Here is a 26,266-nt window from a genome sequence, read left to right as displayed (position 1 = left end):
CCAACCCTCTGAAAGAGCACGACGCTCAAGCTCGCTCCCCCGAGCCAAACATACACATCTTTGGACACTAAGGGCAATTGATCACGACCAATCCACCTAACCTGCACGTGTTTGGACTGTGGGAGGAAACCGGAGCACCCAGAGGAAACCCACGCACACACGGGGAGGATGTGCAAACTCCAAACAGTCACCCGTGGTCGGAATTGAACCCGGTTTCTGGCGCTGTGAGGCAGCAGTGCTAACCACTGTGCCAGTCCGGTCATTATCACATTGTTGGAAGCTTACGGACACCCACTTGCTACCTGATCAAGATGTCAAAGGGGTTTTAAAAGTTGATTTAGAGTACTCCATTCTTTTTTCCAATTAAGGGGCAATTTAGCGTGGCCAATCCACCTAACCTGCACATCTTTGGGTTCTGGGGGCGAAATCCACACAGACACGGGGAGAATGCGCAAATTCCATATGGACCCTGGGCTGGGATCGAACCCGGGTCCTCGGCGGAGTGAGGCAGCAGTGCTAACCACTGCGCCGCCCTGGGATTTCAGAGGGTTAGGAGTGTCTACAGAGTCCGCACAAAGCTGGAGAGATGTTGTAAAAGTGCAGAGTGATGGGTTTGACAATTAATGTGGAAAGATTTCCAGAAAATACTGTTTGTGCTTTACGCACCCTAACTGAAATCTGAACCCCCCCCCCCCCCCGCCCCCAGAATATTCATCATTCTTAATAAATCAGCCGTAAGATGATTACAGTCAGTTATCAAAAGCACCACCTGTACAGTAAATGCTTCAGATATTTTATTGGCACACAATAAAAATATTTTAATCATCAACTTCAGCCGTGAGATTCGCTTCTTCCAAGAACTTTGGCTACAACCTGAAAAACAAAATTTTATAAAGAGCATTTTAATATGGAGATCCGCGGAGGGTGTCGAGACAGGCGTAGCGGGATATTAAAGAGCTTTTCTCACTGGCTGGTGAAGCGCTGGTGATCACGGTGTGGGTGCATCACTGCTCAGTTCAGGGGGAAGTCACTCTGAACTGGAAACGTTCTCGGATTCTCTCTCCACAGATGCTGCCAGTTCGTCGATTTTCATTTCAGGTCTCCCGCATCCGCAGTACTCTGCTTTTAGATTACTGTACAATGCAGCACTGGTGACAGCAATGGTACGACCTTGAAGGGATGACTTTAAGAGCATCTTGGAAGCAGTACATCGCATGTAGAAGTGTGCGGGCTAAAGTGCGAGTATTCCGATCAATGCACTCGGCCCAGTGGTACTATTGAAGATGCCTCCAGCCCTCAGAGAGGGCAGGCAATGCGACTGTACCACTCAGCAGCATCTAGCAACCTCTTCAACCTCAAACCTTCCCAGAGCATAACGCCAAATGAATAGGAGCCTTGAGCTCTCGGAGCCTGCAGTTTGGGCCTGAAGCAGTGCAGTCTCGCTGCAGAATCCCCACATTAAGCAACTCCGAGGCGTACTCAAATCTGGGCAAGTGGAAACCCTCACAGAACGCTTATCCGGTTCCCAACGGAGATCTGCCCCAGGATACCGCTGAGGGTTGGTGGGTCCGTTTCCAGTATCTGACTGCCACCTCCTGGCAACGGCTGGAATTACAGAGACCTGCAAATTCCCAATTGCTTTACTGAGACGTTTTGGTGATAAACGAGGACAGCAAGGTTAGAGAGGGAGGGATTGAGAGTTGAACCAGGCAGCGGTAGTTATGGAGCACCAAACATAGATTATAAAGGCGTGAGTCTAAAGAGAAGGAGACACTGTGAAATCTTTGGAGTGTCACACTCGAGGCCATCAATGGGTCCTAGCAGGAGCTTCAAATACAGAGAGAGAGAGCCAGCGAGAGAGAGCCAGAGAGAGGGAGAGCCAGAGAGAGGGAGAGCCAGAGAGAGGGAGAGCCAGAGAGAGGGAGAGCCAGAGAGAGAGAGAGAGAGAGCCAGAGAGAGAGAGAGAGAGAGAGAGCCAGAGAGAGGGAGAGAGAGCGCGAGAGGGAGAGCCAGAGAGAGAGAGAGAGCCAGAGAGAGACAGAGAGAGAGAGAGCGAGCCCGAGAGAGAGAGCGAGCCCGAGAGAGAGAGCGAGCCCGAGAGAGAGAGCGAGCCCGAGAGAGAGAGAGCGAGCCCGAGAGAGAGAGAGAGAGAGCGAGCCCGAGAGAGAGCGAGCCCGAGAGAGAGAGAGAGAGAGCGAGCCCGAGAGAGAGAACGAGCCCGAGAGAGAGAGCGAGCCCGAGAGAGTGCGAGCCGGAGAGAGAGCGAGCCCAAGAGAGAGAGAGAGAGCGAGTGCCCGAGAGAGATCCAGAGAGAGCGAGAGAGAGAGACAGAGAGCCCGAGAGAGCGAGCCACAGAGAGAGCCAGAGAGAGAGAGAGAGAGCCAGAGAGAGAGAGAGACAAAGAGAGAGAGAGACAAAGAGAGAGAGAGACAAAGAGAGAGAGAGACAGAGAGAGGGAGAGCCCGAGAGAGAGGGAGAGCCCGAGAGAGAGGGAGAGCCCGAGAGAGAGGGAGAGCCCGAGAGAGAGGGAGAGCCCGAGAGAGAGGGAGAGCCCGAGAGAGAGAGCGAGCCCGAGAGAGAGAGCGAGCCCGAGAGAGAGAGCGAGCCCGAGAGAGAGAGCGAGCCCGAGAGAGAGAGCGAGCCCGAGAGAGAGAGCGAGCCCGAGAGAGAGAGCGAGCCCGAGAGAGAGAGCGAGCCCGAGAGAGAGAGCGAGCCCGAGAGAGAGAGCGAGCCCGAGAGAGAGAGCGAGCCCGAGAGAGAGAGCGAGCCCGAGAGAGAGAGCGAGCCAGAGAGAGAGAGCGAGCCCGAGAGAGAGAGACAAAGAGAGAGAGAGACAAAGAGAGAGGGAGAGCCAGAGAGAGGGAGAGCCAGAGAGAGAGAGCGAGCCCGAGAGAGAGAGCGAGCCCGAGCCCGAGAGAAGAGAGCGAGCCCGAGAGAAGAGAGCGAGCCCGAGAGAAGAGAGCGAGCCCGAGAGAGAGAGCGAGCCCGAGAGAGAGAGCGAGCCCGAGAGAGAGAGCGAGCCCGAGAGAGAGAGCGAGCCCGAGAGAGAGAGCGAGCCCGAGAGAGAGAGCGAGCCCGAGAGAGAGAGCGAGCCCGAGAGAGAGAGCGAGCCCGAGAGAGAGCCAGAGAGAGAGAGACAGAGAGAGAGAGAGAGCCAGAGAGAGAGAGACAAAGAGAGAGAGAGAGCCAGAGAGATAGAGCCAGAGAACTAGAGAGAAAGCCAGAGAGAGCTTTAGAGAGACAGAAAGAGAGAGCCCGAGAGCCAAGAGCGTGAGCCCGAGAGAGAGCGAGCGCGAGCCCGAGAGAGAGCGAGCGCGAGCCCGAGAGAGAGCGAGCCCGAGAGAGAGCGAGCGCGAGCCCGAGAGAGAGCGAGCCCGAGAGAGAGCGAGCGCGAGCCCAAGAGAGAGCCCGCGAGAGAGAGCGAGCACGAGCCCGAGAGAGAGCGAGCGCGAGCCCGAGAGAGAGCGAGCGCGAGCCCGAGAGAGAGCGAGCGCGAGCCCGAGAGAGAGCGAGCGCGAGCCCGAGAGAGAGCGAGCGCGAGCCCGAGAGAGAGCGAGCGCGAGCCCAAGAGAGCCCGCGAGAGAGAGCGAGCGCGAGCCCGAGAGAGAGCGAGCGCGAGCCCGAGAGAGCGAGCGCGAGCCCGAGAGAGAGCGAGCGCGAGCCCGAGAGAGAGCGAGCGCGAGCCCGAGAGAGAGCGAGCGCGAGCCCGAGAGAGAGCGAGCGCGAGCCCGAGAGAGAGCGAGCGCGAGCCCGAGAGAGAGCGAGCGCGAGCCCGAGAGAGAGAGAGCGCGAGCCCGAGAGAGAGCGAGCGCGAGCCCGAGAGAGAGCGAGCGCGAGCCCGAGAGAGAGCGAGCGCGAGCCCGAGAGAGAGCGAGCGCGAGCCCGAGAGAGAGCGAGCGCGAGCCCGAGAGAGAGAGCGAGCCCGAGAGAGAGCGAGCCCGAGAGAGAGAGAGAGAGAGCGAGCCCGAGAGAGAGAACGAGCCCGAGAGAGAGAGCGAGCCCGAGAGAGTGCGAGCCGGAGAGAGAGCGAGCCCAAGAGAGAGAGAGAGAGAGCGAGTGCCCGAGAGAGATCCAGAGAGAGCGAGAGAGAGAGACAGAGAGCCCGAGAGAGCGAGCCACAGAGAGAGCCAGAGAGAGAGAGAGAGAGCCAGAGAGAGAGAGAGACAAAGAGAGAGAGAGACAAAGAGAGAGAGAGACAAAGAGAGAGAGAGACAGAGAGAGGGAGAGCCCGAGAGAGAGGGAGAGCCCGAGAGAGAGGGAGAGCCCGAGAGAGAGGGAGAGCCCGAGAGAGAGGGAGAGCCCGAGAGAGAGGGAGAGCCCGAGAGAGAGAGCGAGCCCGAGAGAGAGAGCGAGCCCGAGAGAGAGAGCGAGCCCGAGAGAGAGAGCGAGCCCGAGAGAGAGAGCGAGCCCGAGAGAGAGAGCGAGCCCGAGAGAGAGAGCGAGCCCGAGAGAGAGAGCGAGCCCGAGAGAGAGAGCGAGCCCGAGAGAGAGAGACAAAGAGAGAGAGAGACAAAGAGAGAGGGAGAGCCAGAGAGAGGGAGAGCCAGAGAGAGAGAGCGAGCCCGAGAGAGAGAGCGAGCCCGAGCCCGAGAGAAGAGAGCGAGCCCGAGAGAAGAGAGCGAGCCCGAGAGAAGAGAGCGAGCCCGAGAGAAGAGAGCGAGCCCGAGAGAGAGAGCGAGCCCGAGAGAGAGAGCGAGCCCGAGAGAGAGAGCGAGCCCGAGAGAGAGAGCGAGCCCGAGAGAGCGAGCCCGAGAGAGAGAGCGAGCCCGAGAGAGAGAGCGAGCCCGAGAGAGAGCCAGAGAGAGAGACAGAGAGAGAGAGAGAGCCAGAGAGAGAGAGACAAAGAGAGAGAGAGAGCCAGAGAGATAGAGCCAGAGAACTAGAGAGAAAGCCAGAGAGAGCTTTAGAGAGACAGAAAGAGAGAGCCCGAGAGCCAAGAGCGTGAGCCCGAGAGAGAGCGAGCGCGAGCCCGAGAGAGAGCGAGCGCGAGCCCGAGAGAGAGCGAGCCCGAGAGAGAGCGAGCGCGAGCCCGAGAGAGAGCGAGCCCGAGAGAGAGCGAGCGCGAGCCCAAGAGAGAGCCCGCGAGAGAGAGCGAGCACGAGCCCGAGAGAGAGCGAGCGCGAGCCCGAGAGAGAGCGAGCGCGAGCCCGAGAGAGAGCGAGCGCGAGCCCGAGAGAGAGCGAGCGCGAGCCCAAGAGAGCCCGCGAGAGAGAGCGAGCGCGAGCCCGAGAGAGAGCGAGCGCGAGCCCGAGAGAGAGCGAGCGCGAGCCCGAGAGAGCGAGCGCGAGCCCGAGAGAGAGCGAGCGCGAGCCCGAGAGAGAGCGAGCGCGAGCCCGAGAGAGAGCGAGCGCGAGCCCGAGAGAGAGCGAGCGCGAGCCCGAGAGAGAGCGAGCGCGAGCCCGAGAGAGAGCGAGCGCGAGCCCGAGAGAGAGCGAGCGCGAGCCCGAGAGAGAGCGAGCGCGAGCCCGAGAGAGAGCGAGCGCGAGCCCGAGAGAGAGCGAGCGCGAGCCCGAGAGAGAGCGAGCGCGAGCCCGAGAGAGAGCGAGCGCGAGCCCGAGAGAGAGCGAGCGCGAGCCCGAGAGAGAGCGAGCGCGAGCCCGAGAGAGAGCGAGCGCGAGCCCGAGAGAGAGAGCGAGCGCGAGCCCGAGAGAGAGCGAGCGCGAGCCCGAGAGAGAGCGAGCGCGAGCCCGAGAGAGAGCGAGCGCGAGCCCGAGAGAGAGAGCGAGCCCGAGAGAGAGCGAGCCCGAGAGAGAGAGAGAGAGAGCGAGCCCGAGAGAGAGAACGAGCCCGAGAGAGAGAGCGAGCCCGAGAGAGTGCGAGCCGGAGAGAGAGCGAGCCCAAGAGAGAGAGAGAGAGCGAGTGCCCGAGAGAGATCCAGAGAGAGCGAGAGAGAGAGACAGAGAGCCCGAGAGAGCGAGCCACAGAGAGAGCCAGAGAGAGAGAGAGAGCCAGAGAGAGAGAGAGCCAGAGAGAGAGAGAGACAAAGAGAGAGAGAGAGACAAAGAGAGAGAGAGAGACAGAGAGAGAGAGAGAGACAGCCCGAGAGAGAGAGCGAGCCCGAGAGAGAGAGCGAGCCCGAGAGAGAGAGCGAGCCCGAGAGAGAGAGCGAGCCCGAGAGAGAGAGCGAGCCCGAGAGAGAGAGCGAGCCCGAGAGAGAGAGCGAGCCCGAGAGAGAGAGCGAGCCCGAGAGAGAGAGCGAGCCCGAGAGAGAGAGCGAGCCCGAGAGAGAGAGCGAGCCCGAGAGAGAGAGCGAGCCCGAGAGAGAGAGCGAGCCCGAGAGAGAGAGCGAGCCCGAGAGAGAGAGCGAGCCCGAGAGAGAGAGCGAGCCCGAGAGAGAGAGCGAGCCCGAGAGAGAGAGACAAAGAGAGAGAGAGACAAAGAGAGAGGGAGAGCCAGAGAGAGGGAGAGCCAGAGAGAGAGAGCGAGCCCGAGAGAGAGAGCCCGAGAGAGAGAGCGAGCCCGAGAGAAGAGAGCGAGCCCGAGAGAAGAGAGCGAGCCCGAGAGAAGAGAGCGAGCCCGAGAGAGAGAGCGAGCCCGAGAGAGAGAGCGAGCCCGAGAGAGAGAGCGAGCCCGAGAGAGAGAGCGAGCCCGAGAGAGAGAGCGAGCCCGAGAGAGAGAGCGAGCCCGAGAGAGAGAGCGAGCCCGAGAGAGAGAGCGAGCCCGAGAGAGAGAGACAAAGAGAGAGAGAGAGCCAGAGAGAGAGAGACAAAGAGAGAGAGCCAGAGAGATAGAGCCAGAGAACTAGAGAGAGAGCCAGAGAGAGCTTTAGAGAGAGAGACAGAAAGAGAGAGCCCGAGAGCCAAGAGCGTGAGCCCGAGAGAGAGCGAGCGCGAGCCCGAGAGAGAGCGAGCCCGAGAGAGAGCGAGCGCGAGCCCGAGAGAGAGCGAGCCCGAGAGAGAGCGAGCGCGAGCCCAAGAGAGAGCCCGCGAGAGAGAGCGAGCGCGAGCCCGAGAGAGAGCGAGCGCGAGCCCGAGAGAGAGCGAGCGCGAGCCCGAGAGAGAGCGAGCGCGAGCCCGAGAGAGAGCGAGCGCGAGCCCGAGAGAGAGCGAGCGCGAGCCCGAGAGAGAGCGAGCGCGAGCCCGAGAGAGAGCGAGCGCGAGCCCGAGAGAGAGCGAGCGCGAGCCCGAGAGAGAGCGAGCGCGAGCCCGAGAGAGAGCGAGCGCGAGCCCGAGAGAGAGAGAGAGAGAGAGCGCGAGCCCGAGAGAGAGCGCGAGCCCGAGAGAGAGAGCGCGAGCCCGAGAGAGAGAGCGCGAGCCCGAGAGAGAGAGCGCGAGCCCGAGAGAGAGAGCGCGAGCCCGAGAGAGAGAGCGCGAGCCCGAGAGAAAGAGAGCGCGAGATCCACAGAGAGAGCGAGCCAGAGAGAGAGAGAGAGAGAGAGAGAGAGAGAGAGTGCCAGAGAGAGAGCGAGCCAGAGAGAGAGAGGAGTGAGCCAGAGAGAGAGAGAGGGGAGAGAGAGGGAGAGGAGAGGAGAGAGAGAGAGAGAGCACAGTGTGATCTAAACTAGAGGGGCTTTACGGAGTAATAAATAATTTGGGGCAGGGAAGAGAGAGAAAGGGATGTCAATTCAGGCAAGGGTTCAAACAGTTAAGGGACATGTTCGGGGTGCGAGCGCTGTATGGAGGTGGGAAAAATGAAGGAAGAGGCCGAGCTATGAAGCTCCGAGCAGTGAAATAGCTATTTCCAGAATTTACACACACAGTGGAAAAAAATCATGATCCTAATTTGTTGCAGATGGCAGGGCCCTGCTGGGGGAAGGATGGGGGTTTGCCACGTTGCTGCTGAATATCTGCTACTTATAAAGAATGGAGAGGGAAGGAGGGCAGCTCCTGCTGTCAGTGTAGAGGGCAGATTTATAACCAGACACCACAGCTTTGAATAGAAGTGTTATTAACCAAACCGAGTCTGCAACACAGGCCCGAACCTCTGCCCCGGGTTCAGTGTCGGAGAGATTCAGCTCTTCAGCAGAACAGGTTTTTAGAAAAATGTCAGCACAGGTTGAAGCTGAAATACAAAAATCAATTTTACTGGAGATTTCGACAAAAGGGTTTCTGTAAAGTTTGGGGGGGGGGGGAGCTCGATATCTGACTATCAGCTAGAGAGAGAGAGAGAGAGAGAGAGAGAGAGAGAAAGAAAGCGCACAAGAGAGAATGAGAGCTTGAGTGGTGCCTGCGCCAGCTCCCTGGATCAGTGGCATTTAGTAGGCCTGAATAAGACCACAAGGCTTAGGAGCAGAAATACTGTGATGAGTGTAGGAAATTTTTATATATATTGTATTACGAGTCCGTTGCAGTAACATTATAAGATCTTCAGTTAAGGTATCTAACAGGCAGCAGAGTAGTTAGCACTGTTGCTTCACAGCGCCAGGGTCCCAGGTTCGATTCCCAGCTTGGGTCACTGTCTGTGCGGAGTCTGCACGTTCTCCCCGTGCCTGCGTGGGTTTCCTCCGGGTGCTCCGGTTTCCCCCCACAAGTCCTGAAAGACGTGCTTGTTAGGTGAATTGGACATTCTGAATTCTCCCCCGTGTACCTGAACAGGCGCCGGAATGTGGCGATGAGGGGATTTTCACAATAACTTCATTGCAGTGTTAATGTAAGTCTACTTATGACAATAAAGATTATTATTAGCTGGATCATATGTCTGCTAAAGCAGTGATTAAGGGGTTAACATCTGGGCAGGCTATGATATCACTCATGTGAGGGGCTGTGTCTGTTTTTTGCTCCATTTTCAGCCCTGCCCTGTGCCTGTTGTTTTTAGTTTCAGTTTTAGTTCTGCTCTGGGTTCTGAGGAAAAAGAGGTGTGTTTCTCAGACTGACTTCTGAAAGCTTCTCTCCCAAGGACTCTGTGAAAAAAGCTGTAAGCCTCTGAGCGTTTACTGTATAAATGAGTGCCATTTGACCCGTGTGTGTGTGGATTTTGCTTAATTGAAAATTTAGAAGTGGATGAGAAAGTCGGTTCAAAGTCCTTTCTTTTTTAAGAACTGATTAACTGTTAATTGAAAATCTGTTTTTCCTTGAATGTTAATCTGTTTAATCCTGTGTTATTAATAACGTTTCTTTAAATATAAAAGATCCCTGGTTGTCAGTGGAATCGTCCCGGAAGTGAAATATCCTTTCCTCACAGCTTACAAATTGATACAATTGTTGGCGTCTCGTCCACTTTCCTAATATAAATTGGGGTCTGGTCCGGGTACCGTAACAGTAGGCCATTCGGCCCCATCGAGTCTGCTCCGCCATTCAATTAGAACATGACTGATCTGAAATGATAACCCTCGACACCAATTCCCAGCTTATCCCCAATGTGACACGGCTGTCATGTCACTCAGAACGTTAGGGCTTTAAATCTCAGACGGGAATTGCATCAAACTCCACACCTCCGGGTCCAATAATGTGAGATCAATCTCAAAGTCAGACTGCAGAGTTAGTTAATAACCAGCTTAGCTTGAAAGACTGGTTTAGCACAGTGGGCTAAACAGCTGGCTTGTAATGCAGAACCAGGCAAGCCGCGCTGGTTCAATTCCCGTAACAGCCTCCCCGAACAGGCGTTGGAATGTGGCGACCAGGGGCTTTTCACAGTAACTTCGTTGAAGCCTACTTGTGACAATAAGCGATTATAATTAGACAGTCTCGACAGTGCTGGAAACTTACGTGACTTCTCTGAATGCTCTCTTTTCAACGTATTTTAACTTGTGCTTCCTCTTGAACCTAAAAAAAAGGAAAACAACAAACTGAGACCATTGCCAATACTATCTTCTAAAAGCGAAACACAGAATAGAGTTACAAAACCAACTGTCATCTTGGTGGGGTAGGGGGGCACTAAAATACCCTGTGGCACTATTCAAAGAAGAGCAGGTCTCCACGGCCATTTTTTCCATCAACACAGATAATCTGGTCATTGATCTCTCTATTGTCACCGGGATCTTTCTGTGCATTAATTAACTGTCACATTTCCTACAACATTGTTAACACTTCAATTGACTGCAGTGCGCATCGGGACATCTGAGGCTGCAAAAGATGCTAGGTTAACGCAAGTTCTTACGACATACAACAGTCCAGGAAATGCGGGGTGCGAGCTATTTAACCACGGAAGGCATCGTCGCCAGGTTTGATCCCGTCCTTGTACGGATGTGACAGGCACTTACCGAAATCATTGAAAAACAATCAGGATCTGTGGACAGGGCTGATTGGTTTTATTCTAATAGCCAGTCCTGGACATGGAGTCTACAGGTAAAAGCCCCGTTACGACTCCACCGAGGAGTGTTAAATGAGATCGGACCAGGTTCTGTCCCGCCTGGCGACAAACTTCTTCAGGCCAATACTTCTGCAAAAGTCACATCCACTTACTTTGCTCTTATCCTGGCTTCGATCAGATTTCTCTTCTGTAAGCTCTTAAATCGGTCAGTGAGGATACTACCCTCAGGCTAAACAAGACAAAACAAACGTTATGGAAGATCTTACACAGAAATCACAGACAAAGAGATACCGCTACCACTTCCACCACCATTCAAAGTTACAATTGTTAAACAGACAGCCTTAAGCAAAAGGAATCGTTAAACCCCAAGCCAGTTTCAAATTTCAGCTGAGGTGAAACGGTCCTTTGGTGTGAATGACACTGATCCTTCCCCAGGCAGATCGCTGCCATGTTGCTTTGGGGAAAAGGAGGCAGTGGGGATGGGGAGTGACACAGATGGGATCAAAAAAAAGGGCGATTACCCAAGGAGAGTGTTCAGTAGCATCTAATCCCAGTGATGTGCCAAATTAACCTGGCGGCTGGTTTAGTCAAGTGATCTTAGCTTCTGGCTTTCAACCTTTGCTTGGTCGGTGAATCCCCCACCCTGATTTTATTTTCAACAAACGCTAGAAATCTCTGGGGATTCACACACCACCACCCAAACATTGGTATACACACACTCCCTCAAACTTCAACATTCCCAAACACCACCCCCTCCCTACTAAATGCCGACACACCCATCGGCACTCCCCTTCCCCGCTTCCAAAAGTCACCCAAACCAAAGCTATCATTGATTCAGGGCAGCAGCTGGATTAATAGGAGAGGGTTAGAAAACAGAGGAGACAGAAACACGATGATCACGCTGAATCCAGTTCGAGTGGCTCGGCTGTTGTTCTTTAGATTCAGGCAGATCAACGGGTTGAGAGCGGAGAGCGAGAGAGGAAGTTCCAGATCATTGCCCCCTGCCCTCAGATCCCAGAGCAGAGCCCACTCGGCAGTGCCATGGAAACCCTGAGCTATCTTCACATTCCCGTCCGTGGATGGGAATACTTTGTGCGCAAGGATGGCTCTCGTCATCGGGCAGGGTGGGCACTTGTTCATCCGTACCTCGAAACAGCAGCCGCAGGAGGAAGAGGCTCCAACAGAGAAATGGACAGGTGCCAGGCACGGAAAGGACGCGAGAATTAGAGGGAATTTGTGCCAGTTACCAACATCCAATCACATCAAGATAAACATTACAGCAACGCCAACCTTCAGAACCCGGAGTGTTCCAGCAAGTTCGTCACTGAGCTTTACTTCAAGGTCAGGGTCTTCGTACCTAACACAGGAAATGAACACACACACAGTCAGCACAGTGTTCCATCAACAGCACCCAGGCAAGGGGCTTGGGAAAGAGCAATGAAAAATACCATGACAGCTGAAGCTGGCAGTTTTCTGCTGCTATTACGCAGCAGCAACACGGGTGGTTTTTGCCTCTAACAGGATGCCGCCATTGAGTCTCTCACATAAATGGGCAATGTGGTTTATGGATTTCAGCACCAGTGTGATGCTGGGTGTGTAGACCGAGTTCCAATGTTTGTCGGATCATATCAAACACCACGTCCCTTCCGCTGTTCGCAACAGGCAAGGTACAGACCACACCAAGCCAGCTCATGCTTACAGACCGTACCCAACCAGCCCATGCTTACAAAACTCAAAGCACACAAGTGTCCAACATTAGGTGCAAATCCATAATTGGACAGCATTTGCTAAATAATCCTCAATGTGCCAAAGCTTGAGCTGACAAACAATTTAAGATGGTCAGTTAAGTGTGTCTCATTTGTGTACTGGAAGCTACATATATGAATAGATAGGACCCTGTTTATTGGCAGACAAAAAGAGCATGCGCACACATTGCACCTGTTTCAGCTAAATAAAATTAGAGATAGCCATTCGCTGGTTAGTTCCTCAGGGCAACACCTCGATGAATCAGAGTCAAGCTGCCGGATTTCTATTCCAAACAATGCATGGCAGTAAACTTTAAAAAAAATAAATATAAATTTAGAGAACCAATTCATTTTTCGAAGGGTCAATTTAACACGGCCAATCCACCTACTCTGCCCATCTTTGGGTTGTGGGGGCGAAACTCATGCAAACACGGGGAGAATGTGCAAACTCCACACGGACAGTGACCCAGGGCCGGGATCGAACCTGGGACCTCGGCGCTGTGAGACAGCTGTGCTAACCACTGCGCCACCGTGCTGCTCTGCATGGCAGTTAACTGTCGTTCACCATCAACTAGTGCAATCCTCATGGCAATATCTCCACTAATCAGAGTAAATCAATCAGCACTCTCTTCTCAGACAGGATAAATTTATTGTTCCGACATTATTTTGGGGGGGGATTTTGCTGATGAGTGCAAGATGAAAAGCTTCAACAAAATGTATTTTTTCAGCAATACTCATTTTCTAAATCAGAGTTTAAATACTTTCAAAACGGTCAATATGATACAGAATCGACCCATGTACAGGTACTGTCTACCTGCAGCAGGTCCACCAGCGGACCACCTGCCCCACACGTGCATCATGGAGAGCCATTGGCACAGAATGGATTGCCAATGTGGGCGTCAATCAATGCTTGACTGAAGAACTTCATAAAGGCGAGTCAAGTTTCCGATCGGGTTTCTGAAGTAAATTAGCAGCCAAGCAGTGCCGGAGCTGGGCAGCTCAGTGCCAGCGGGTAAGCTGTACAACCACATCTGCTGTTTGCTCTGCTTCCCCATCCACACAGCCAATTCGAGCCGGCAACACGTTAACCATACGCCTTCCCATCCTAAGCAACATATCGAGGGGGACTTACTTTAGGCGGCCCAGGCGCCGGGGCTTGTTGGCCTCCGCTTTCTGCTTCTCTTTCCGCTTGACTTTCCTCTTTTCCAGCGTCAGCGCCAACTGATTCACTTCACCCTTGATGGATCGAAGCCGGAACAGATCCTGCTGTTTCTGTCGCGCCGCCTTTTGCTCCTTCAACCTGTGCTTCTAAAAGGTGCAGAGAGCGCATTGTGAGGAGTCTCCGCATAGCATGGGGAGGGACACGACATTGCCAACGCAAATAAGAAAGGAGTTACAAGCGACACCTCCAAGACCAACGGTATTTAAATGTTGGCAGAATATTGCCTCCCATCGTCATCCAGCCCAGTTTGTGTTTGGAGGAAAATAGAAAGCGATGCCACGGGGGAAAACCGGTAAATGATTGGATGCTGCATATTTTGCTCATTTATCTTTCAAAACTGGTGTTATTTATTAGCAATTGTAAAGTTTTATTAGTAAACTTTCCTTGCAGTAATAAAACTTATTGGGAGTAGTCGTGTTTATCAATTATAAATTAAGACAATTAATGCATATTAAAGGAGGACAGCTGATGAGGTGCGGCTGCAGAGTGTGGGAGCTCCCTCACAGCTCCAGCACCCCGGGTTCAAGTCTGGCCTCGGGTCACTGTCTGTGTGGAGTTTGCACTTTCTCCCCCAGTCTGCGTGGGTTTCCGCCGGGCGCTCCGGTTTCCCCCCTCCACAAGTTGAAAGATGAGCAGGTTTGGTGGATTGGCCAATCTAAATTGTCCCTTCGTGTCCAAAAAAGGTTAGATGGGGTTATTGGGTTACGGGGATGGGAAGTGAGGGCTTAAGTGGCTCAGTGCAGACTCGATGGGCCAAACGGCCTCCTTCTACACTGTATGTTCTATGTTTGGTGGGGTTACGGAGATAGGGTGGAGGTGTGAGCTTATGTAGGGTGCTCTTTAAAGGGCTGGTGCAGACTCGATGGGCCAATATGGCCTCCAGATCCCTGGCATGCAGGTGTTATCTTACCAGGAAAGGTTGGACAGACGGAGCTTGTGTCCATTGGAATTTTTGAAGAGTGGGAGGTAATCTTATCAAAACAGACTTGACAGGATGGATTCAGCGAGGATGTTACCTCTGCGGGAGAGTGTTGGGGGGGACACAGTCTAAAAATACGGGGTCTCCCAGAGAAGATGGAGATGGGGAGAAATATTTTCTCTCGGGGGGATTGTGAATCTTTGGAACTCTCTTCTCTGGAAATTAGTGCAGGAAGGATAATTGCATATCAAGGTAGAGGTAAAGGGATTCTTGACTAACGAGGGAGTTGGGGCGGGGGGGGGGAAAGAGATCAGTTATGATCTTGTGGATGGTGGAGAAGAGGAGGTGGGGCTTAATAGCCTAATCCGGCTCCTAATTAATATGTTCCTATCTTCCATTGGATCTGCAACTGCAGAGGTTCCTCACACGGGCAATGCAATAAGGAGGATGCAGAGTTTTCCTGTGCACAATGATGGGTGGGAAAGAAGTGGCAGTGTTTAGATGAAAGTTGTGCTTTTAGGGACGGATGTATCAGTACTGAGATTTCTGTTAGAGAAGGGGATTAAAGAACAGTGGCGGGTAAATGGAGTTAAAATACAGATCAGGGACATCTAAATTGAACGGTGAAACAGGCTGTAAGGGCTAAACGGCCCCGTCCTGTTCCAGAGCTCACCCACCTCCTTCTTGATCATTTTCTCTTTCTTCCTTTCCCTTTCCGTCTTCTTCACACGACACATGACGTTCCAGACGGGGCCGCCTTCAGCCTCTTCGCTGTCGGCCTTGGGGCGTCCCTCTTGCTCCTCGCCATCCGAATCCACCAGCAGACCCTGGCACAGCTCCCCGAGCACCGATTCCTACAGGCACAAGAGGCAGCAGCCAGTCAGAATCGGGACGGGGTTCTCGCACCGGCAATGGCGCCGGAAGCAACCGGACAGATTCCACCGCACGTTTCAGGGAAAAAGATCCAAATAAACAGCAGCACAATAACGATCAGATTATGCGTTTTCAGCGATGCTGACGGAGGGATAAATGTTGACAGTGCAGCACTCCCTCAGCGAGGGCTGGAAATGGCTCCTACCTTTGTCGGAAGCTCCTCTGAAGGCGGGAAGGCCACCTGCCGTCTGATCTTCTCCTCGGCTCTTTGCCTCTTAAACTCCACTTGGTGAGCTTCGAGCAGCAGTGCCTGTGTCGACAAGGTATTCAAATATATCGCAACGTGGATCAGTAACTCAACTCCCACTGGCAGTAACACCAGTAAATGTTAACACACAATAGCAATGATCACACAAATGCATTGACATCTGATCAATAATATATTTATCTGAAGTGTTGAAGGAGATAAGGAGATAGTCAATCTCCAGGAGAATATTTAGTAATAAAAAAAAAACCATCTGCACTTTGATTAAGTTATAAAGTGGCCTCTTCACAGCCACAAAGCAGAAACTGCTGCAAATAGAGTCTGACAAAGTTCGTCTGAAAGAGACAGCACAAGTACGACGGGCTCAATGGCCACTCTCTCTCTCGCTCTCTTCCCCCACACCCCACCGCTTATTTATTTTCAGCAGCTTCTGCTTTCTACATCGAGCTTTGTGCGGTTTGTCACGGGCTGCGGCGAGAAGGGGTCAGAATGCCTTGCGGGCCCACGTACCTGGTGAGATTCGAAGGTGGGATTGTACGATCCACCCGGTGCAATCACTTCTATTGCCGCCACCTGGGACGGTTTTTGGTTCAGCTTATGTGGACGCTGTTCAAAAATAAAAACATCACAGTCTGAAGATGACGACATCCTTCACCCCGACGCGCGGACGAGACAAAACACCGACTTCCTCAGCGGGGAACATGCGAGTTAGGAGCGGGCCATTTGGCCTCTTGAGCCATTTGACACACCCCAGCACGTCAATTGAGAATCTATCTAACCCATCCTTAAAAGTACTCAATGGCCCAGCCTCCGCTGCTGTCTGGTAAAGAAAGTTCCATGGACCAACGACGCAGAGTAAACATTTCTCACCTTCGTCTTAAATGGGAGATCCCTTATTTTTAAACGGCATCTCCTATCTCCTAGTTCTAGATTCCCAATAAAAGGAAACATCCTCTCAGCATCCACCTGGTCGATTTCCCCTCAAGAAATTATGTGTTTCAATAAGTGCATCCCTCACTTTAATAATCTTTATCAGTGTCACAAGTAGACTTACATTAACACTGCAATGAAGTTAGTGGAAAGCCCCTAGCCGCCACATTCCGGCGCCTGTTCGGGGACACAGAGGGAGAATTCCGAATGTCCAATTCACCTAACAAGCACGTCTTTCGGGACTTGTGGGAGGAAACCCACGCAGACAAAGGGAGAATGTGCAAACTCCACACAGTGACCCACCCAGGAATCGAACCTGGGACCCTGGAGCTGTGAAGCAACCTTGCTAACCACTGTGCTACCACATTGCCTATACAAGGCCAAGGACGAAGTGCTGGAAAATGGGATTAGGGCCAGCACGGTGGCGCAGTGGGTTAGCCCTGCTACCTCACGGCGCCGAGGTCCCAGGTTCGATCCCGGCTCTGGGTCACTGTCCGTGTGGAGTTTGCACTCTCTCCCAGTGTGTGCGTGGGTTTCGCCCCCACAACCCAAAAGACGTGCAGGCTAGATGGATTGGTCACGATAAATTGCCCCTTAATTGGAAAAAATGAATTCAGTATTCTAAATTTAAAAAAAGAAAGAAAATGGGATGAGGAGCTTGATGGGCGGCGGAGACCCGATGTGCTGAGGGACCCCTTTCTTTTTTTCCCCAATTAAGGGGCAATTTAGCGTGGCCAATCCACCTCCCTTTGGGTTGTGGGAGTGAGACCCACACAGATACGAGGAGAATGTGCAAACTCCACATGGACAGTGTCCAGAGACAGAACCCGTGTCCTCAGCTCCATGAGGCAGCAGTGCTAAGACCCGTGCTGCCCGAAGGGTCTCCTTCTATGCTGCAAACCCCCATGACCCCGAGTCGGACACACTGAAGCTTCCAGTGCGGCAGCAGGAATCCGCTGGACAAATGGGTTTCCCAGATGGTTCCATGATTGCAGTCTGGTAGAAAACATTCCCAATAGAAGTGGCACTTCTGTGCAGGAATACAAGCGGGACTACACTATCAAAGGGGCATAACAAAATGGAGGTACAGGTTCATGGTGCTAAGTGGCTACTCCTTTATGTCACAATGCTGCAGTGGCAGAGGGAGTGAAGGATGTAGTGCTCCAATGAATCACTCTCAACACTGCAGATACACCTCACTCAGTCAATGCAGAAACCCCCCCCCCCCCCCAATTACAGCAGCTTTATAATTCTCAGACACCAACCTTCATCCGCATCTTCTTGGTCTGTTCCAGGAACCACGCATCTTTGCGTTCCAGTTCCTTATCTAGGGGACCTGGATAGAGTACCCACAGGTTTAACAGACAACCAAGGATGGATGAGTCCAGAATGTACATTACAGAATGAACCTTAAAAACAGCTTCCCGGGAACATAGCAACTCACACAGTACATCTCTCACTTGGTACCCCAGTGGTCACTGATCAATGGCCAGCACCGATGTGAGTCACACTGACCACGTGCGCTCCGCTCGGATTCATCAGCAGCCCGAGGAACAACAAGGGCCGACAGAGTGGGGCTCCCAGCAGTTTCTGGGTTGTGGGACCATAGAAGAAACTAGTTCCCAATCTGGTTCTCCCAATAAGAATAGTGCAGAATTGCTGCAAACACTCAGCAGGGGAGTGACACCTCCAGCGAGAGAAACAGAGTTAACATTTCACATCAACGAAATGACTCTTTTAAAATCGCTGATGAAAATTCATTGACCCAAAACTCAGTTCCCTCTCCACAGGTATTTATTGACTTGCACTTAATCTCATTCTACCAATTTAGGCCAGGGCTGAATTCAGACTAGGTTGGGACATGACCCCACCACCGCACCCCTCCGCCCTCCGCCCACACCCCACCTCCTGCATGATCCCACCCAACAGTGGAAGGTTTGACAACACTCCCTGTCCTGCTTAAGTGTCCAAGTGAAGAAAGTGCAGGAAGAACTGAACACGCCTGCAGGTGACCGGGGGCAGGTAGAACTGAACACGTCTGCAGGTGACCGGGGTGGGGGAAGAGATTCGGAACGCAGGCGCTCCAGGAGCCTGGTATAACGCAGGTCGGCCCCTCTCTTACTTGCAGTTGACCACAGGTCGTAGAAGTCTCTGGCGGGGTTGTTGTTGGGAACGACTTTCTTCTTCGCCACAGGATTCCTGAGCCGGGCATAGAGCAGCCGCTGTTTCCGAGGGACAATTCCCAGACGCTCCTCCCTTTCCGCTTTCTTTCTCACCTTCCGGCTGTTTGGAATTTGATAAGCTAAAATACTGGAGAGATCAAGTCATACGTATGTATTTTTTTTAAAAAGTAACTCACTTTTAAAATAAATCGATATAAACAACAAGTTATAAGTTCACAAACAATGATTGAAACAAGTCACAGAGCCTCTTATCCCCAGACTCAGGCTTTGGGCTCAGTCAGAGGTGGAAAGCCAAAGCATAACCCACGTTATCTCCCAGGTCCTGAAACATTCCCGGGAAATTAACCAACCCACTGGTTCAACAGAATATTCCTCAGTTTAGGTGGATTGGCCATGCCAAAATTACGGGGATAGGACGGAGGAGTGGGCCCAGTTGGGGTGCTCTTTCGGAGGGCTGGTGCGGACTCTATGGGCCGAATGGCCTCCTTCTGCACGGCAGGGATTCCATGATTCTGTAAAATAGTTCAAACAGAATGGGTACCACACCCCCGCAGGCTTAAGAACAAGCTCCACACATGCTGCCATCACTCCAAATGTGCTAATTCTATTTATATACAGCCTGACTCATGTTGAAGCCTGCTGATAGAGAAACAGAGATGTCTATTGGATCATATACTTTTCCCATGTCTATAATATTTGTCAGTATTCCTGGGACAATGACTGTTAGTACTAAACGTATGCAGCTGGGAGACTGGATCGCACTGCCTGAAAGGGTGGTGGAAGCAGAGCTCCTCAACAGTTAAGAAGTATTTAGATGGGCATCAAGGCTAAGTGCCTGGTGCTGGGAAAGGGGATTAGAATGTTCAGCGGGTTGTTTTGGACCAGTACAGATGCAATGGGCCGAAGGACCTTTTCTGTGCAGTAGACCTCGATGACTTTATAACCTTCCTTAGGGATACCAAGCAACCAATCCCAAATATTCCTCAGTTACAAATATCACGTACCCCCATTGTTATACAGCGACAGACCCGTCCCCATCAGTACTGTACCCCAGCAATTCAGCTCCGGCGGGAGAACATGGTCGCCCAAACGGAGAACCCTGCCCATTGCGTTTAGCTTTAGTAAGATGATGCAGTTAATGGGAGGAACCTGGACCTGAAGCAGTCAGGTGTTGAGTTTCAGGTGTTTAGATGTTGCAGTTTCTTAGAATGCTGGTAGGTTAAACAGTAGTCTGACACAGACAAGAAGTTGCATGCTGTTTTCCTCTTTTGATTTTTAAATTTAGAGTGCCCAAAGGGGCAATTTAGCGTGGTCAATCCACGTAACCTGCACGTCTTTGGGTTGTGGGGGTGAAAACCAACCATAAACAGGGAGAATGTGCAAACTCCACACAGACAATGACCCAGCACCTGGACTCGAACCAGAGTCCTCAGTGCCAACCACTGTGCCACGTGCCACCCTGCAGGCTGTTTTCCTGACGAGTTTTATCCCCCTCTCTAATCAGTCTTTTAAAAGGAACTCTATTCAAGTGTACAGCAGGTAACGAACGATGTGTTTGCTAACTGTATTTAAAAGTGGATTTTCACCCGAGATGGGTTTTGCTTGAGTGGAGATAAGAGGAGCGAAGTATCCTTTCCTCACAGTCTGACATATTAAATGAAACATTAGGGTTTCTGTCCAGTATCCTAGCAACTGTTGGGATCTGGTCCAGGATCGTAGTAATACATACTGAGAATCTTCAGCTCTGATATGGCTCCTTGTATCACATCTGTATTTATAAAAGACAAATCTCCACTTGCTCCAGTGAAATCCATACAAATTGATTTGATGTCACTCACTCTTTGGGAACTGGCACCTTGGAGTCTGACTGTAGAATTAGGTCGATTCTCAGTGGTTTCACTTTACCTTTATTATGGAGCAGATCTGCCAAAACAATCAAACATTTATCTTCATGTGCAAATAAAGAACGTAAAAACCCAGCAAAGCACCAGTGCTAAATGTCAGCCTCCCCACCTCTCTCCCTGATGTAGTTCCTGCATTTGATTTTGTCCTTTTCAGGACTGAGATGCGAAGCCGTCAACGCTCGGCCCCTCCCTACTGCCATTAGAAAGGTGGCGGTGGTTTTGATACAACTTTCTGCTACCCAGGCCTCTTCAGAGGGCAGGGAAGAGGGACGAGAGTCACAAACAGGTTAGGCTGTAAAGGTACGGTATATTTTAGGTTTGTACAACACCCTTGACTGCCTTGCGCATACTTGTCCTGATACTGTCCCATGTCAGGCCGGCATGGTGGCGCAGTGTTTAGCACTGTTGCTTCACATCACCAGGGTCCACGGTTGGATTCCCATCTTGGGGTCACTGTGTGGCGTCTGCACGTTCTCTGGGGTTTGGAATGATCTACTCTCGATTACAAGCCCAGTTGGCATAACTATTACATCACCACATCTGGCGAGTACCAGGCACCTCAAAATATTTTTTAAAATAAATTCAGAGTACCAATTACTTTTTTTCCAATTAAGGGGCAATTTAGCACGGCCAATCCACCTAACCTGCACATCTTTGGGTTGTGTGGGTGTGAAACCCACGCAGACACGGGGAGAATGTGCAAAGTCCACATGGACAATGTCCCAGGGCCAGGATTCGAACCCGGGTCCTCAGCGCCTTAGTCCAAGTGCTAACCACTGTGCCTCCCTGGCACCTCAAACGGCTGAAACAAAATAAAACATTGCGAAATTTGGTTTGCATCGACATACCGCCCCGTCGCCCCTCCCCGCTGCATGTGCACAACCTCTCCCCAACAATGTGATCATGAGCATATCATTTATTGGGTTTTTTTTGGTTATTCGTTCATGGGATGTGGGTGTCTCTGGTGGGGCCAACATTTATTGTCCATCCCAGAGGGCATTTAAGAGTCAACCACATTGCTGCGAGTCTAGACACATGTAGGCCAGACTGGGTAAGGACGGCAGACTTCCTGACACATTAGAGCCTAAGGACATTAGTGAACCAGATAGGTTTTTGTGACAATCGACAATGGTTTCATGGTCTTCATTACACTTTTAAATTCAGAATTTTATTGAATTTAAATTTCACCACCTGCTCTGACGTGATTCGAACCCGGGTCATGGATTACTCGGGGCCTCTGGATTTACTCGTCCAATGACAATACCAGTATACCCACTGCCTGTTGTGACGTTAGCCATGATGTGGAGATGCCGGCGTTGGACTGGGGTGAGCACAGTAAGAAGTCTGACAACAGCAGGTTAAAGTCCAACAGGTTTGTTTCGATGTCACTAGCTTTCGGGGGCGCTGCTCCTTTCCTCAGGTGAATCAGGATACACCCGAGGAAGGAGCAGCGCCCCCGAAAGCTAGTGACATCGAAACAAACCTGTTGGACTTTAACCTGGTGTTGTCAGACTTCTTACTGCTGTGATGTTGGCTATGGGGTGAATATCAGCGCAGTTCACCCGGGTGAATAAGACCATAAGACTTAGGAGCGGAAGTAAGGCCATTCGGCCCATCGAGTCCACCCCACCATTCAATCATGGCTGATTTCACCTCCATTTACCCGCTCTCTCTCCACAGCCCTTAATTCCTCGAGATGTTTGTGCTCTTCTCCTGAAATGGTGACCGCAGCAGCGGTGCCAGTTGGCAGATATCTACCCGCCACAAGAGGTTTCTTACCTTTCGTTTCGTCTCCAGTATCAACAAAAAACAGGTTTTCATCAGTCTTCTCAGACACAATGCCACTGAAAAGATAATGAGGCAAATCACAACCAGGTCAGGACAGAGATATTTAGCACATGGGGGGGAGTCTCTCTCCGCTCTCACCCGGACACGCGCTCCTGCAGCCTCACATCCTCCAGAAACTCCTCCACCGCCGCGATGTCGCTGTGTTTGTTCCAGCTCTTCTTCTTGTTCTTGTTGAGGCGGCGGCGCTGGCGGCGGGGGCCGGGCCGGGAGCCCGGGGCCGCCACCGGTTTCAGCGCCAAAAACTGCGGGCCCGGAGCGGCCGCCATGACAGCGCGAGAGACAGTCCGGGGCTCCGGGCCGCACATTCACCACAACCCAAACCCAGGCCGGGGTCCCCGCTCGGCACTCCCCCCGGGCCCCGCCGCACTCACTAAATACACACAGAATTATTCCCGCCCAGCCGCCGCTCCCAATTCCACAGCTTTCAGATTCAAATCCGCACTTTCGAGAGATAGACCGGGCCTCCCAAAGCAGCGCCTCGATGGCCCAGCGCCACGCTGCACCCGGCGCCTCTCTCCCAAAACAGCGCCCCCACCCGGCGCCTCTCTCCCAAAACAGCGCCACCACCCGGCGCCTCTCTCCCAAAACAGCGCCACCACCCGGCGCCTCTCTCCCACCCGGCGCCTCTCTCCCAAAACAGCGCCACCACCCGGCGCCTCTCTCCCAAAACAGCGCCACCACCCGGCGCCTCTCTCCCAAAACAGCGCCACCACCCGGCGCCTCTCTCCCACCCGGCGCCTCTCTCCCAAAACAGCGCCACCACCCGGCGCCTCTCTCCCACCCGGCGCCTCTCTCCCAAAACAGCGCCACCACCCGGCGCCTCTCTCCCAAAACAGCGCCACCACCCGGCGCCTCTCTCCCACCCGGCGCCTCGCTCCCAAAACAGCGTCACCACCCGGCGCCTCTCTCCCAAAACAGCGCCACCACCCGGCGCCTCTCCCCAAAACAGCGCCACCACCCGGCGCCTCTCTCCCAAAACAGCGCCACCACCCGGCGCCTCTCTCCCAAAACAGCGCCACCACCCGGCGCCTCTCTCCCAAAGCATCGCCGCCTCCCTCCCAAAACAGCGCCACCACCCGGCGCCTCTCTCCCAAAACAGCGCCACCACCCGGCGCCTCTCTCCCAAAGCATCGCCGCCTCCCTCCCAAAACAGCGCCACCACCCGGCGCCTCTCCCCCAAAACAGCGCCACCACCCGGCGCCTCTCTCCCAAAACAGCGCCACCACCCGGCGCCTGTCTCCCAAAGCATCGCCGCCTCCCTCCCAAAACAGCGCCACCACCCGGCGCCTCTCTCCCAAAGCATCGCCACCTCTCTCCCAAAGCAGCGCCACCTGCCGGGGGGCGGGATTGAGCCGGGAAGATGGCGGGTCCTTCAATTGAGCGGGAGGAGCTGTCTGGGGGGATCCTGAGCTGCAAAGTCTCCCGCTAAAAGCCGGTTTTGAGGGGAGACGGGGCTGTGCCCAGGGGGAGTTTGGTGATTGGGGAGTTGGGTGATTGGGGAGTTGGGTGTTTAGTGAAGAGAGAGAGCTGTGAGGGACAGGCCTGAGGGGGGGAGGGGACCCTGGGCCAGGAGAGATGGGAATCATCCACCCAATGTTGCTGCACCCACGGATAGTGGAGGAAATTCACGCAGAAAGACTGCAGCGTGGCGCTGGGCCATCGAGGCGGGCACCGCGGCAGCAGAGGGTACCAGCCACGACTGGCCAGGGGCTACCACGTGCCCTGTGGGCGCAGCGAGGCCGCGGACCGCCAGGAGGCCAGGTGGCCCTGCGAGGCCACAGAGCACCGCGAGGCCAGGGGGTACCCCGAGGTCAGGGGGCACAGCGAGGCCAGGGGGTACCCCGAGGTCAGGGGGCACAGCGAGGCCAGGGGGTACCCCGAGGTCAGGGGGTACCCCGAGGTCAGGGGGCACAGCGAGGCCAGGGGGTAACCCGAGGCCAGGGAGATCCGCGGGTCCTGGTGGCACCCCGAGCCCCAGTCGACCCCCCACCGCAGCGGGACAGGGCACCGTCCGCCACTCAGCAAGAGACTCCGCGAGGCCCAGGGGACCGGCAGGAGGAGGTGAAAGACAAGCAGAAGGCACCCAGGCGACCCAGGGTCTTCAAAACCCGCCTGAACTACCTGCAAATGTCCGAGAAGCAGTGCCAGAAGAGACTGCGCCTGTCCAGGGAGACGGTCACTGAGCTCTGTGCCATGATGCAGGATGACCTGCGTCCAATGGGATTCGGCGGCCACTCTATGCCGGTGGCACTCAAACTTACTGCCACACTCAGCTTTTACGCCTCCGGATCTTTCCAAGGCTCCACCGGTCAACTATGTGGAATATCCCAGGCTGCAGCACACCGCTGCATAAAGGAGGTGACCAATGCACTGTTTAAGAGGGCTGGTGAGTTTATCCGATACCGGACCAATCCTGAGAGCCAGACTGAGAGGTCAATGGGATTTTGTGCCATTGCTGGATTTCCGCGAGTGCAGGGTGTCATCGATTGCACCCATGTGGCTATCAGAGCTCCGTCTGAACAACCTGCGGCGTTCATCAACAAAGAGGGATTTTATTCCATCAGTGTTCAGCTAGTGTGTGACCACAGAAAGCGAATTCTGCAGGTCTGTGCCCGGTTTTCCGGCAGCAGCGACGATGCATATATCCTTCAGAATTCCCAGGTACCGGATTTGTTCCTGCAACAGCCGCAGCTCGAGGGATGGATCCTCGGTGACAGGAGCTATCCTCTCCAGACTTGGCTAATGACACCAGTTAAGAACCCTCGCACTAAGGCGGAGCTACAGTACAATTTAAGCCATAGCTCCACACGGGCCACAATCAAACAGACGATCGGATTGCTGAAGATGCGGTTCCGTTGCCTGGACCGTTCCAGAGGCGCCCTGAAGTATGATCCAACAAAGGTCTCTCAGATTGTCGTGGTCTGCTGCGCTTTGCACAACCTGGCGCAGCAACGGGGTGAGGTCCTGAACGCAGAGGACATGGAGGAGGCGCATTGCTCGTCAGACGAGGAAGGAGCTGAAACCTCTTCGGACGAGGAACATGGTGAAGATCAGGCTGAGGGGGAAGGCGAGCGACATCACCCAGAGATCAGAGCCCTGAAAGTCCGTGAAAACCTGATTCTCAGCCGCTTCCAGGATCCGGCACCTTTGTGATGGGAGAACACATTCCAACCTGCCTTGCTGCCCAGTAATGCCATGTAACGATTCTGATACTGTAACCCACCCTCTGGTGGTTCCCGCTCTGTTCCACAGAGAGGACCATGTTCCAGCAGTAACTTGCACATATGTGACTGGGGATCTAAGGGTTCCAGCGACCATTCATAACGCACCATGATTGAATGAAGGACACAGGAGTGATAGGGCACTGTTTAGTCCGATCTGAAACATTTAAACAGCTATTCCACCCTGGTGTGTCTAAGTGCTCTTTTTATTGCATTTCCTTGTGCTGTATTGGGATGCCCCCAGCATCTGAGCTGGAAGCAGGTTGTTAATATCTATGCCTGGTAGCCTGTGACTACCTGAACGGCCGTCCTCTACGTGCCCACAACCATAGATGGCACCGGCAAATTAGGAGGCTCTTCCGTCAGTGCAGGTGCCTCCACTGTGGCAGCTTCCACTGGAGGCATTCAGGTCACTGGGTCAGAGGGTCTGGGAGCTCCTGAACACTCTCTGAGTGCCATTGAGAGGCCCCTGCGTGCGCAATACCTGCTTTCTGTAGTTGGAGATGCAGCCGGAGGCACAGGTACACCATCCACCTCTCACCTGGCCACAGCGTTCACACCCAAATCCACTCACTGGTCTACTGCCTCTCACTCTCCATGATGGTCACCAACCTCCCCATGGAGGAAGCCACAAGGTGGAAGCAATGACAGAACTCATCACCTGGCTGGGCACCTCCCATCATTGCTGCATATCTGCCCAAAGCCTCAGCAACCTCTGCCACATTCTCCCCCACTCACTGCTGCAGCCCCAGACAATTGAGAGTGGCCATCATCAGAATGGGCCTGTTCTCTTAACAGTCCTCTTTGAGTCTCGGGGGGGCCCCCAGCTGTCAGAGCCTCGGTCAGCCGAACCCGCATTTCAGTGGGCGCCTCGTGAGAGGTTCGTCCCCGAGCGAATTGGCAAGCACCAATCCACGGGGGCGACCATCACCGCACTGGTGGATGGTGTCGGGGGAAGGATGTGATGC

The 26,266-nt window shown here is 53.6% G+C and overlaps 2 protein-coding genes across 4 annotated transcripts; one reads left to right on the top strand and one right to left on the bottom strand.

The window, feature by feature from the left end:
* Window positions 1–743: 743 nt before the first annotated feature.
* On the bottom strand, window positions 744–22,367 carry nop53 (NOP53 ribosome biogenesis factor). Its single transcript, XM_072489923.1, has 13 exons — window positions 22,156–22,367; window positions 22,009–22,073; window positions 20,164–20,248; window positions 18,265–18,452; window positions 17,408–17,478; window positions 15,723–15,818; window positions 15,153–15,257; window positions 14,752–14,928; window positions 13,066–13,241; window positions 11,479–11,545; window positions 10,341–10,417; window positions 9,645–9,701; window positions 744–873 (listed from the first exon to the last, which is right to left on the bottom strand). Exons 1-13 carry the CDS (start codon window positions 22,341–22,343, stop codon window positions 867–869), a joined length of 1,359 nt encoding a protein of 452 aa, XP_072346024.1. The 5' UTR covers window positions 22,344–22,367; the 3' UTR covers window positions 744–866.
* A 954-nt stretch (window positions 22,368–23,321) lies between these two features.
* LOC140402275 (putative nuclease HARBI1) lies at window positions 23,322–25,482 on the top strand. Of its 3 annotated transcripts, none has more exons than XM_072489920.1 (2): window positions 23,322–23,838; window positions 23,875–25,482. In XM_072489920.1, the coding sequence occupies exons 1-2, from the start codon at window positions 23,653–23,655 to the stop codon at window positions 25,228–25,230; spliced, it is 1,542 nt and encodes a 513-aa protein (XP_072346021.1). In that variant the 5' UTR covers window positions 23,322–23,652; the 3' UTR covers window positions 25,231–25,482. The 3 variants fall into 3 exon arrangements, with proteins under 3 accessions (XP_072346021.1, XP_072346022.1, XP_072346020.1); XM_072489921.1 differs by having other exon boundaries at window positions 23,322–23,923; window positions 23,978–25,482; XM_072489919.1 differs by having other exon boundaries at window positions 23,322–25,482.
* Window positions 25,483–26,266: the final 784 nt, after the last annotated feature.

The sequence above is a fragment of the Scyliorhinus torazame genome, chromosome 25, assembly GCF_047496885.1.
Source record: "Scyliorhinus torazame isolate Kashiwa2021f chromosome 25, sScyTor2.1, whole genome shotgun sequence".
Taxonomy (NCBI): domain Eukaryota; kingdom Metazoa; phylum Chordata; class Chondrichthyes; order Carcharhiniformes; family Scyliorhinidae; genus Scyliorhinus; species Scyliorhinus torazame.
The sequence above is the reverse complement of the archived record's forward strand: the minus strand, read 5'-3'. Positions and strand labels throughout refer to the sequence as shown.

Bases quoted from the DNA above. Each gene is read 5' to 3' on its own strand.
- nop53 (XM_072489923.1), bottom strand. From the start codon at position 22,343: ATGGCGGCCGCTCCGGGCCCGCAGTTTTTGGCGCTGAAACCGGTGGCG. The intron at 14,929-15,152 runs GTAGGAGCCATT...TTGTGCCTGTAG, and splicing joins CAGAGGAGCTTCCGACAAAG to GAATCGGTGCTCGGGGAGCT. The intron at 13,242-14,751 runs GTGGGTGAGCTC...TGCACCTTTTAG, and splicing joins AGAAAATGATCAAGAAGGAG to AAGCACAGGTTGAAGGAGCA.
- LOC140402275 (XM_072489919.1), top strand. From the start codon at position 23,653: ATGGGAATCATCCACCCAATGTTGCTGCACCCACGGATAGTGGAGGAA.